General features: G+C 41.3%; 1 protein-coding gene across 3 annotated transcripts; it reads right to left on the minus strand.

Annotated features, from left to right (window-relative positions):
- Positions 1 to 67: 67 nt before the first annotated feature.
- On the minus strand, positions 68 to 3,505 carry LOC118557758 (sialoadhesin-like). Of its 3 annotated transcripts, XM_036128048.1 has the most exons (7): positions 3,425 to 3,505; positions 3,267 to 3,332; positions 2,579 to 2,677; positions 1,163 to 1,274; positions 945 to 1,090; positions 718 to 838; positions 68 to 209 (listed from the first exon to the last, which is right to left on the minus strand). In XM_036128048.1, the coding sequence occupies exons 2-7, from the start codon at positions 3,313 to 3,315 to the stop codon at positions 179 to 181; spliced, it is 558 nt and encodes a 185-aa protein (XP_035983941.1). In that variant the 5' UTR covers positions 3,316 to 3,332; positions 3,425 to 3,505; the 3' UTR covers positions 68 to 178. The 3 variants fall into 3 exon arrangements, with proteins under 3 accessions (XP_035983941.1, XP_035983946.1, XP_035983934.1); XM_036128053.1 differs by having other exon boundaries at positions 3,306 to 3,473; XM_036128041.1 differs by having other exon boundaries at positions 3,267 to 3,473.
- Between the last annotated feature and the right edge of the window lie 9,380 nt (positions 3,506 to 12,885).

Genomic DNA, 12,885 nt, shown 5'->3' on the forward strand with positions numbered 1-12,885 from the left:
ACACATAAAGTAAAAGTATTCTAAGCTTTTATTTGTTGTGATTTTGATGATGATGGCTTACAGGTGAAGAAAACAAGTGTTGCAGGTGCTTAGATCAGGCCAGCAGCAAACATGTGTGGCGTCATATTTGAGACACCAGTCTGAGCGCAGAATGAGAGTGTGTGACTGGTGTCCAGGTTTAAAAACTCCACAGATGTGCTGCATTGTTGCTGCATTCAGAAGAAGTGTAACAGTTTGGGCAAATGAGAATGGGTAGGTTTAGGATTTTGACACAAATGGGTATCTCTGAATATTTTTTTTTTGTATAGATTATATTGAGATAAGGATTTTTTTTTGGACAATAACAGCACCTCATTTTATAGTTATTATTTTTACTTTTACTCTTAAACAGAATCTTGACCCAGTCTTATTCATGGTGCTGTGTCTCCTTCCTGTCCTCTCAACCACTATCTGCTCACAGCAGATGTCTGCTCAGACTGTGCCTGGTTCTGCTGAACTTTTTTTTTAGTTTTTTTAGTCACAGGATTATAAAAACTGGCTTGATTTAAACACACTTTGAACATAATAATTGTATACACACACACATATATATACATATATACACACATATATATATTTTTGTTCTCTAAAGTGCTTTTCACTTGACATTGGCTGCAGATTAATGCTATATAAATGAAATCCTCTGAACTGAATAAAATAGGTGATCTGGAGGTTTACCTGTACAGTGCCAAGCTCTTCCCTGGGGCAGCACACCCTCTGGCCCGGCATCCTACAAAGACTGTTTCTCCAAATCCAAACATGTTGCCAGGCCTGGCAGGATGCACCTGGACCTGGAGGTCTGTGAAAAACCCAGACACAAACACACAGGATGATGCATCAGATGGTACTATGGACGAACTCCAGGAGATGAGATGTCTCAGCAGCTTTTGCTACTGCTCGCCCACCTGTTACGTCCAGAGTAATGGTGTCCGGGGAGGTCCATCTCCCCAGCGGTTGGTCTGTCTCAAACCTGAAGTGATACTGGCCCGCATCGCTCAGCTTCACACCCCGAATCTGGACCGAGCAGCTGGAATAGCTTCCCCCGATGTAGCTAGAATACAGGCAATGTTTCAGTACAATAGCTTCATGGTAAAAATAACACGTCATTTGCAGTTGTTCTCACCGTGTGCGTCCACGGTAAGACAGGCTGATCTGGTTGGGGTCGGTGTGGTGGGCAAACTCCCTGCGACCCTCGACAGACACACGGAACCACATAACCCGGCTCACAGTATGACCTGAGAAGTTTTACACAACATCCGGGATTCACTTAAAAATATCCAAGAACCATACAACGTCCACAAGACTGTAATTTAGGGGGGGGAATGTAGAAGAAATTGACATAAACTGTAGAAGTATAATTAAAAAGTATTCTAAAACCCCATCAACCTTTCCATGTATTGTACATATTAGACCCTATTTGTAAAATGTGCATTGGATTTATAATTACGCAACCCCCCTTTACTGTGATACCCATTAATAACGTTTAGTGGAAACAACTGCCTTCAGAAGTCAACTCATAAATAGCAAAAAGTCTATCAAATCTATTGGTATAATTTCATCTCAGCATAGTGCTTTATAAATAAATAAAATAAAGTATAATTAAACAGGGTTGTAGAGACATCAGAAATTTGTTGATTCAATTCAATTTATTCATATAGTGCAAATTCACAACATGTGATTTCAAAGGCACCTTACAAAGTTTATTTGAATATCAATAATATTGATTTAAGTCAAATTATACAGACAGACATTTTCTATCTAAAGAAATCGCGTCACTGACTTTCAGCATTCACTCTCCTGGATGGGCATGAGTAGCCATAGTAGGACAGTGTTGGCATTTATTAATGAACAAACGGCAACCCTAATACATAAACCTGTAGGTGTGCATCTTGTTAATCTGCTGTTTATGAAAGAGTAAAGAGAAGAAAGCAAACTGGAAAGAAAACTTGTCACAAGTCAGTCAAAAGACACAGTAAACATGCAGAAGAGAAGGGTCTGGTCTGAAGAGACCAAAATGTAACTTTTTGGCCTAGTTTGACATGTGTGGCAGAAAACTAACAACCAATCCATCATGTGAAAAATGGCGGTGGCAGCGTCATGCTGAGGGGACACGTTTGATCAGCGCGTACAGGGAAGCTAGTCAGACATGATGAGGAAATTGAGCAAAATACGGGGCATAGAGACTTGAAAACAGCTGTTTAAACACGCTCGCCATGACGAGCTCAAGCTATTTTGCAAAGACACGGGGATATTTTTTTTCCTCTTTAGGTTTGCAAAGATGGTAGAGACATACCTTAAAATATTAGCATATGTAATTGCATTGAAAGCTGGTTCTATAAAAAGATTCCCTCAGGCAGGAGAGTGCATACACACAACAAACTTTTCAGATTTTTACTGGTTAATGAATAATCAAATAAATAAAAGGAGAGCTTCAAATATGTTGTGTGAATCTGTCACATAGAATCGCAATAAATTGCATTTACTTGTTGACACAAAAATCTGAACAGTCCATATAAGCTAGGCCAAATGAAACTATTACCTGATGGGTAGTCATACCGGCAGGGCAGAGTCACTGTAGTTCCTGCCCACACGCAGATCACCCTTCTAGAAAACGACACGCTCCACCTGCTCTGAGTACCTGGGAGACACAAACAGTGCTTTCAATCTTTCAGAGTCAGGGTTAGGCATAAAAATAACACCCCTAAAAAAGTTTGAGGCAAACACAAACATACCAAGTTACATAAAATCAGCATCCAACTGATTTTCTCCACTTTCCCTTGAATTACCATCTCCTAACTGCACACAGGTTGATAACAAGCAACAAGTGCATGGCCAGTTATTTCTCTAAGATGTTCCAACATCAGACGTCAGCATTTGAAAGTTAAGCAGGAAGCGTTGACGTGCAGCCATGGTGTCACCCTGTGCTGCTGACTGTGGGCCTGCCTGACCACCTCGCACAAAAGATAATCGATACTTATAAATAAACCTGAGCGTAAAGACAAGGGCACCTGGCTGCAGAACACTGCGACTACAATGGCTCTTAAAAGTCAATCGTTGAGTTCCAAAACTTAAATCTATAGAATAAATAAAAAAAAAAATCTTTAACTGAATGATTTTCTGTCCTAAAAAAAAATCTGAAAACTCCACATGCCTTGTTCGATTCGGGCTTTTCAAATGCAAGGGGAAAGAAATCAAGCTTTACAAGAATGTTAAAATTTCCTTCATACCTGGGAAAGCTGTGAGGATGGTGCCCAGCACTAACGCACCTGCCAACATCTCCGCTGACACGAGCTCTGTTGTGACACAATGACAATCAGATGAGAGCTGACGAACACGCTGATCCCCTCAAACGCTACATCAAGCTCCATAAACCCTAAGGACTCACGCTGTCTGTCTCCACCTCAGCAGCTCAGATAAACACAGACACTTGAAGGATGCGCCCCTGACAGTGATGGAGGCGAGGAGGTTTTATAGCGATGAGAGAGGCTCGGTGTTTGGCTGCTGGGAGGAAGGGTGGATGTGGAGGGGGGGGTGAAACTGAGATCATCTGTCATTGTTTGTACCATTTCCACTTTTACTTTGTGTTCCACTTCATTCCGTCTGAAGCTGTCTCTGAAGATTTAAAAAAGCAATCCCCTTTAAATGTGACATCCATGTGATCACATCACTGTAGCTATTTCAGAGGCAAGCGTCTGTGCTACAGGTTAAATGTCATTGACCTGCAGTATGCGTTACATTCAGACCTATTATGTTCCTCTTCCCCCTCCTCACTGGCTGCCAAACCGTCTTTGTAGTTCACCCCAAACAGATTAAACTGAACAGAATGTTAACTTTAGTTTTGAGGATTTACACGATGGGGCTGCGGCCTTAAAGCTGTGCAATATAAATCTGAATCAGGAATCAGGAATATTTTATTTGTCACCATGTGTTACCGCTGTCAAACTTCTCTTTGACCACTCCAGTTCACATCGCACATAATGAGGCAAAAACTGACAAACAGGCAGTGAACAAGGGTTAATTTTTATTTTTTACGTTTAGGAGAGTCACAAATAACAGATTATGAGGTATTAAGGTGCTTATTGAACTGTGATGATGTGAGGCTTCATTGCAGCAATGTGCATTTAGGTATTCTAAAATGATAGTGTGCAGGTAGGCAGTAACATTAAGGTGATAGTAACGTATGACGGGCTGGTAACAGTGGGGTGATTTTAAAGCGTTGGACTGCAGTCTCCCATCAGGGGGCAATTGCTCTCACAGCTCTTGGGAAGAAGCTGTTTCTAAGCAGTTGGCAGAGATGTGCTGAATGACACAGTGGAGCTGAGAGACAGGGTGAAGTCAGGTGATGGTTCCCACCATGCTACTTATCCATGTCTTATGGAACATAGTTATATGCAGCCTGGCATATCGTCAGTATATATGTTAGGGGCTGAGAAATTAGCTGCAGCTCTCTAACAGTGAGTTTTGGCTATACCCCCCCCCCCCCCCCCCCCCCCCACCCCCACCCACTTACCGTCCCCCTCACTGTCTATGGTTGCAAGGTAAACTTGGGTTTTACACTCATTAATTATTGCTCTGATTCTAGACGTGGGCAAGTTTTGTTAGGTGGCTGTTTTGTTGCCATTCCCTAACTTATGAGGATAAACACACGTTTTCTGTCTTTCCCATTTTGAACAGTAGCTAAGTGAAGTGGTCCCCTGTGTCCCATTTTATTCATCATTTACAAGAAATTTCTGTCTTTTTCTGAGGTTAAAAGGACACCTGCTTTATTTTATACTTGTTTTCCCATTTTTAAGGGTAACTTTGAGTAGTAGGCCTCTCTGGTATGATATATCTATACCTCAGAAAAACAGGAACTCATAGATTTCCAAAGTAAAAGCTCCTATAACGCTGATTAACCTTAATGAAGTGAAGTGTTTAAAAAAAAAAAAGTCAAGAATCTTTACTGTCACCATGTGTTACCAGAATGAAACCATAATGAGACAGACTTTGGCTCAGGATGCACACAGATTACATAGAAGAGGCAGAAACAACAAGACATGTTTCCACACTTTATCCCCCCATGAAATCAATTGATTGCAAAATGGTTGCGTAATCTTTTACAGAATCTGTCAGAAGTGTTACTGAATGATGAACATGTGGTTGTGTGCAAAGTCAATTCTCAACTTCCATATAGTTTTCAGTGTGAGATTATGCCACTGCATTGGAAACATTTTTTTTGACACATCCCCACTAAAAGTGCCAATAAACGGGGAGCGTGTCGTTTTAGTTTTGCTGCTTTTAAATGACATCATGTCTCAAAATTTAGCCAATTTCTGCGATGCACTTTAAAAGATACAGTTAGTAAAGACTTGCTTTAAGTCATGTGCAAAAGAAACACCAAAGGCCGTGTGAAAAATAACTTCCAAACGGCCACAAAAAATGGAGTATTTAATGATGTCTGTTTTGTGCCTTATGATTGTCCCTCTAAGGACAATCTTCACATCAAACATGACCTGTAGACTTTCTTCGCCACAGCAAAAGATTCATTTATTTTAATGCTTTTCACATGAGCACAAAAAGGAGTGTCGTTAAGTGTGGGGGGCACTACATGGTAAACTCTAAAATTAGAACATTTAACCCATTATTGCCCTGTATGTATCAAACTGTTTCTCATCGATCACGTAAACTTTTTGTAAATCTAAGGGAATATACATTACTTTGCCTGTATAACCTAATATAAAGCAAAAACCACGGTTTTAAAACTAGAATAATTAAGCAGGTAGTCATAACCACGGAAAGACTGAAAACATAACTAGGTTGTAAAATTAAATTTAGTACTAACAGATGGTGCATAATACAAGAGAAAGCTTTTGTTGGCCCACAGCACCACTGGATCCTCTGTCTTCTCTGGCAAGCATTGTATTTTCTTTTTAATCTATATGCAAAAAGCATTTGACTCCCGGTTCATATAAAGAGGTTAGTGAGGGAAGCTTGTCCTTTAGAAATACACAATAAATGTAACGGAACCACACAGCCATCATAGTAAAAGTCAGTAAGTTCTCACTCTGCTCAGATATCGTCTCAGCATCAGTCCAAGCTGTAAACAGAGTGACTGACATTTGTAGCTCCGTGCACGGTTTATTTATGAAATGAAACCAGGCCTGCGGGCGGACATTAATATACATAAGTCAAACAGACATCGACTCGGCCGCACAGATGTCCTCTTATCCTCTGCTTTAATCGAGAACTGTTGGCACTGAAAGCTACCCACAGCCAGACGTGTGGAGGTTCGAGACCTCTCAGTCAACTGTGTCCACTTAGCCTGATGAGTCTAAATGACTTTAACATCCTACCCTGCCGCAGCTTGGCCAAAAGATGTCAGTTTAGCGTCACGACTTGGCCAATTGGCTACTTACCCCAGCTCTGACCCAGGAGTAATGATGATGTGCAAGTTTAACATTTCAGTCAATCTCTGCTCACAAGACGTCCAAGCAAAGGGAACCAAGGAATGCTGATTTCCAGGTATCATAGGTACACTGATAAAACACGCTGTTACAATTTAGCTAGTAAAAAATCAGAAGGGCAATTCACATATTAGGGTATATTTGAACAATCCAGCAATCTTTTGTAGAAATTGTATAAAAATGTAATGTTCTGTTGTTGTTTAGGTTATTTTCAGTTAGTCAACTTTTCTGTTTTAGGATTTATTTCTGTGCTGTGTTGTTTTGATTTGTGCTTAGTCTGCTTGTTGTCATCTAGTCTTGGTTTTATTTGCTTAGGGTTTTTCTTTATTAGTCTGTAGGTTCCTTCTATTGCTTTCACCTGTTTTGGTTAATTAGATCCGCCCTGTTTTCCGTTTCCATTCGCCTATTTAAACCCGCCCTAGTTTTCTGTTTGTTGCCGGGATGTCTTGCTTTGCCTCCACTCACTCCGTCATTGGTAAGAACAGTCCAGCATTTATGATCAGTCTGTTTACCTGTCCGTCACCTGTTTTGATCTGTTTTTGTTATTTGAGTCTGCCCAAGATTTTCCTGATCACTTGGATGCCAGCTCTGTACCTTTTTGTTTTCACCTGGACTGCCCATCTTTTACTTTAATAAATCTTTGGCATCAGCTCCGTGTCTGGCTCTTATAGGATTCCTCACCGAACGTTACAAAAAAAGCTAAAAGATACTTAAATAAATTAGTTTAATTCCCTCCCATTCTCAAATTTGACTCATTCAAGAAAATTTGTCCAATTCTAACTCATTTTATTGCTGTATAACATTGATTTCATTCTCAGAACCGTGATGCTGTGTGCTGCAGTAGCTCTTAGACATTCCTTGTGACGCTTTACTTTTAAAACATTTCGTCCTTGTTTTTGCATTTAGAAAAAATACTCATTTTGGAAGATTTTTCATTCTGTTCTTGTATTTGTTGATGTTTACAAGTACTTATATAATAAAAATAAGGGAAAGCTTTTTATTCTTTAGGCTTTTCCCTTTCAGGTCTCACCACATTGAGTCATCTGTCTCCATATAGCTTCTATATCTTCTTCTCTCACACCAACTACCTTTATTGTCATGTTTTACCAGGGTGAAATTACCTTTGAGGCAGACACCGGCTTAGGACGTACAAAAATAACATGACACACTTACACAACAGACTTAGTATTTACAGGGTCTACACACATTAGAGTACACATATTTGTATCAGAGTCTGAGAGCTCTGATATCAGTCCCCTTGCAAGTGATATGAGCCATGTTACATGGGTATAGTCCCTAATTCATGAATCTCAAGTAATGAGGTAATTTTTGTGCAGTGATCTTAAGGCTTCATTTACAGAAATGTGCAATTTGATATTCATGAGAATAAGAGTGTGGAAATAAGCAAAAACAGTGAAGTGATTGTAAAATATGATGGACTACTGTCTCCCATCAGGGGGGCGATTGCCCTCACAGCTCTTGGAAAGAAGCTGTTTCTGAGTTTATTTGCTTTGGCTTTGATGTTTCTGAAACGTTAACCTGATGGGAGAGGGGCAAACAGCGCATTGCCTGGGTGGGTGGGATCAGTGGAGATGCGTCTGGCCCTTCTTTGGACTCATGCTACATAAACTGAGTCCAAATCCTGAAGACGGCATCCCACAATCCCCTGCCTTGTCCTCACCACCTGTCCTAAGTCCTTCCTTTTCTGCACTGTGCAGCTCCCATACCATACAGGTATGTTGAGACATAAAACACTTTCTATGGTAGCTCTATAGAAGTTCTTTAGCAGTTTAGTGGAAAGTCCAGTCCGTTTATATTTTCTGAAGAAGAGTCGTTGATGGGTCTTCTTCAACAGGTGGGAGGTGTTCGCAGTTCAGGAGAGGTTGGAGGAGATGAAAAAATGCCCAGGAACCTTATGCTCTCTACTTGCTCCACCACCTCCCCCTCTTTGTAAAATGGAGTGTGTTCAGTACTCCTGGACCACCTACAGTCTATTATTACCTCCTTGGTCTTGGTTGTTTCTGGAGCACCACTGTCAGACTGTGGACCTCCTTTCCTCCTTAGTGGGTCTGTGGGATGGATAGCAGAACAGTCCTGGGTGAAGAGGGTGAAGAGAGTAGGGCTGAGGATACAACCCTGCGGCATGCCAGTGCTTAGGATCAGTGGGGCAGATGTGTGTTTCCCTGTCCTCACCACCTGGGGTCTGTTGGTGAGGAAGCCACTGATCCAGGAGCAGAGAGGTGTGGATAATCCCAGGTTGTGGAGCTTCAGAGCCAGCATGTCTGGTAGCACGATGTTGAATGTTGAGCTGAAGTCCATGAAGATCATCCTAACATAGGTGTTGGAATGCTGCAGATAAGTCAGAGCTGTGTGAAGTGCTAACAAGACAGCATCCTCTGTGGAGCGATTCTCGCTATAGGTGAACTGCAGGCTGTCCAGGCCAGCAGGGATGGCATCCCTGATGTACTTTAGGAGGGTCCTCTCGAAGCACTTCATGAAGACGGGGGTCAGAGCAACAGGACAGTACTCGTTAAGGCAGGTGATGGTTGTTTTTTTTGGGAACAGGCACGATGATGGAAGATTTCAGGCAGGCAGGAGCCATGGAGAGCTGAAGGAAGAGAGGCTGATGGTGCTCCTCTGGCTGAGGAAGATGTTCAGGCTTCCTGCTGCTTGGAGAGTGTGTGAAGAAGCTGTTTAAGGTGTCAGGGAGAGCTGGGTCGTTGCTGAGCTGCTGGTCTGTGACGGTTCTGATGCCTCTTCACATGTCGCATGAATTGTTGCTGTCGAAGTGTTCCTCCCTGCCCTGCTTGTACCTGTGCTTTGCCTTTTGGATACCTTCAAAGTCTCAGTCCTAGACTTTTACCTTTCCTCGTGTCTTCCTGCCTACGGCTACATCTTCCTCCTCCTCTTCCTCCTCTTCTTCTTTGCTGACCAACAGCAGCCCAGTTTCCGTCGATACTTGGTCGGTCACCAGCACCAGTGACGGCCGTTGTTAACTTGAAAGTGTATTGAGTATTATCACAGTTTCTTTAATGAGGTAATCTGTTTTGTTCTCTAAGTTGGAAACAAAAGGATAAGTAAAATATTATTAAACATCATAAATCTTTTGACTGAGAACCAGAGCTAACTAACTCATCAGCTGGTTTTTCCTAAGGAAGAAGAAACTCAGCTTGCCAGCAAGTGTAATTATAGCAACAGCTCTGAAGCGCCTCAGTTCCTGCTCCAAAAGAGGAAATTTCTCAAAAATAAATCTAATGACAGTTCTTAGCAATGACTGAGTTAAAGTATTTATAGGGTTGTCCTACCTGAACCCTAACTGTTCATGCTGGATTTATCCCCTAAAAAAGGAGTTAATGCTGTTAAATCTGGATTGTTGCTGAATGCTAACATCCATCCATTGCCTATACCTGCTTATCCTTGCAGAGTTCTAGGTGGACTGGTGCTTATGTCCATGCATGCATGAGCAAAACATAGGAACTCAATGCATGAAGCTCCCAGGCCAAGATTCAAACTTAGAACTTTCTTGCTACAAAGCACTAGTGCTAACAATTATACCATTTTGCCGCATTCAAACAAATTAATTTAAATGTAAGTATCTTAATGTCTCATGTTTAATTCTCGTTGACAGAGATTAGGCAAGGATTGTGAGTGTGTGCAGGAAAAACAGGTCGAGGCCTTTTCATGTACATTATTTAACCTGGGAGAACGTAATATCTGCAGGTTTTTATAGGTCTTTGTATCATTAAAACAGAAGTATTAGTGGTTTATTAAAATGACTTACAAGTGGAGAGCTAGACCAGTAGATACTCAATATGTTCCTCATTTGGCTCCTAAAAGTATGAAAGAGGTCTGCGTTGTGTTTAGTGGAAACTGTGAGTCCAATTTTAAACAGGAACCATAATAGGGAACAGAAAGTCTGAAAATCCTCAGGATATGGGGTTAAACGAACAATATATTCCAGTTCACAGCTCGGTTGGTTGGATTATGGGTTAGGGTCCAAAATGGGTCTCTATTGGGTGTCCACATTACCACGACTCGTATACGATTTAATGATTCCAGATCCCAGAGAGAGAAAAAAAAAAACAATGACTTTGGTCCCTGGCTGAAAACTTTTACAAACCTACGCTCGTTTTTTTTTTTTTTTTTTCTTTCTTTGACTTTCCCATTGCTGTCTGTATTAGACTGAGTATGAAGATTGGTGGGCTTTGAGCTTAACCTGTAACCACAGCATGACTTCAAAAGGATCATGGCACACTAATAGGTCAAAGCCTGATGTAATCTTAATCGAAAGCAGCCCAGACTAAATGAGTGAAGAGAAACAGATGGATGGAGCTAGATTAAGTGTGACTGACCACAAACAGAGAGACAAAGAGGGTGAGATAGAGAGAGGAGGGAACGGGAAAGCCTGAGGTGAACGGTACGGGGGGGAAGGGGGCACTAAACATGATCAGACATGAGAAGAGAGATGTAGCCGGAGAAGCCGAGAAAAAGCAGGAAGGATAAGGTGTCAACTTTGATAGGCGCGCAAAAGGGCAGAAGAGAAATGTTGGACAGCGCACCCTGACCTATACAGTAGGGATGGTATCCTTCCACTGACCGCACGCCGCAGGCCAGATGAAGTGTGACCGTCTGGTGGTCAGACTGGACCTGAAGATTTTCCGCTGTTGCAAAACACTTCCTGCCTGCTGCTTTCTTGTAATGTGAGCACTCACAGTTTGCTCCCCTGCCATACTTTAAGCTGAACAATATGTTATTCCTGGGTTATTTCTTATGCCCACAGAATGGACTCGGAGCTCTCCAGGCCCTCGCAGGCTTGGACTCGCTCCACATGAGCAAATAACGACGGGACCGTCCAACATGTGTTAGTCTTCATATTGAGTGGTGCTCTCGGTGGGGGCAAGAGAGACGATGATCAGAGCCGCAATCATATCTGACAAGGTGATATGTCGTCCCAGCGCTGTCTTTTAAAGGCTGCGCGTGACGACTTGACGAGAGGATTTGTTTTTCGCCAGAAGAATCACGGATCCAGCAGGGAGTTTAGTAAAAGAAATAAAGGGGAAACTGTGAGGTGGGGAGAAAGACTGAGCTTCCTCTCGGTTAAACTAATATCAACAGCTAAAACACACAGCCTTTAGTCACTTAGACACTTGACTTTACAAATAAGCCAAACTAAACATTTGGTGATTTCTTAAAACTCCTAAGTCTCTGAAACTTGTTGGAGCTCTATTAAATTTAGCCTGGTTTTGCTCATTCCTGTCCCATTCACAAACTTTTGCTGTGGGGTCGGATTTCTGCTCTTTGTCTGCCAGAGACCTGTTTGTGGCTGCTGTGGTATTCCACGCTGAATGAGTCATGTCTGGTGGTTATTATAGGGCAGGCGTTTGGCTCACCCCCCCTACTCTCACCCCGTCTAGTGGCAGCAGACAAAAATTACACCATATTTTTGAGCCTCATCCAGTTAAGCTGACGAAGACCGGTGCTCCTTCAACTGGGCAAGATGAGTTAAGGACACATTTTTGCTTTATGATGTAGGAATACCTGGCTGTATTTAAGATGGCAAAGAGCCCTCTAAAAATAAACCATTAACAGAGGACTTCAGGAGACAGCTTCTTTTAAAACAGAAGCAAAACGTTTCACTGAATCCTTTCTAAATTTAAGCTAAAATCAGAACCTTAAAGCTTTGAAACAGCATTTAGCTTGTAATTTAAACGGCAAATAACAAACACATGTTAAGTGGATCCAGTATTTTCCGTAATACAGTTTAATGATATATATATATATATATTTATTTATTTTTTTGCTGTGGGACATAGAAGCAACAAGTTAAAACTAAAAAGGACTTTTGAACAATAGTATACAATACTATATAGTGCCATAGCACTATATAGTTCATATAAACTTCTCCTTTTAGATCTGGAAAACATTGTTCTATTTGTGAAACGGAAAGTCTGACTGGCATTAAATCAGACTAATTTCCTGTTTTAGGTCAGTTAGAATTACAAACATTATTTCTTTCTGCTGAATGGGAAATAAAATGATTAGATATTTTTGTATCACTTAAAAAAATCAGATGTTCATGTGCACTCAGGTTACTCTGCCTTTGAACAGTTTGAAAATGTTGTTGCTTTGTGAGCTTCTGATAGTCTGAGTCACATTATGAGTTAAATGGAGGCACATCTCTGAATGCATTTAAGGCAACAACTGTAGCACAATTTCTCTTTGACATCAAGGAAAAATCTAATTATGCTAACTAGCAATCAGGCTAGGTATCAACAAAAGAACTGTGGACCGCCACAAGTCTGGTTTTTCTTTGGGTACGATTTTTACAGGACTGAAAAAGCCCCATTCAACTATCCAAATGACAACAAACTATATGTTACTGTACAGTCCACAGCATGGACTG

This window comes from Fundulus heteroclitus, chromosome 3 (assembly GCF_011125445.2).
Source record: "Fundulus heteroclitus isolate FHET01 chromosome 3, MU-UCD_Fhet_4.1, whole genome shotgun sequence".
Lineage (NCBI taxonomy): Eukaryota > Metazoa > Chordata > Actinopteri > Cyprinodontiformes > Fundulidae > Fundulus > Fundulus heteroclitus.

Coding starts and splice junctions, on each gene's coding strand:
- LOC118557758 (XM_036128048.1), bottom strand. CDS start 3,315: ATGTTGGCAGGTGCGTTAGTGCTGGGCACCATCCTCACAGCTTTCCCA. Junction 2,678..3,266: donor CATCCTCACAGCTTTCCCAG/GTATGAAGGAAA, acceptor TGTGTCTCCCAG/GTACTCAGAGCAGGTGGAGC. Junction 1,091..1,162: donor TCTTACCGTGGACGCACACG/GTGAGAACAACT, acceptor CCTGTATTCTAG/CTACATCGGGGGAAGCTATT.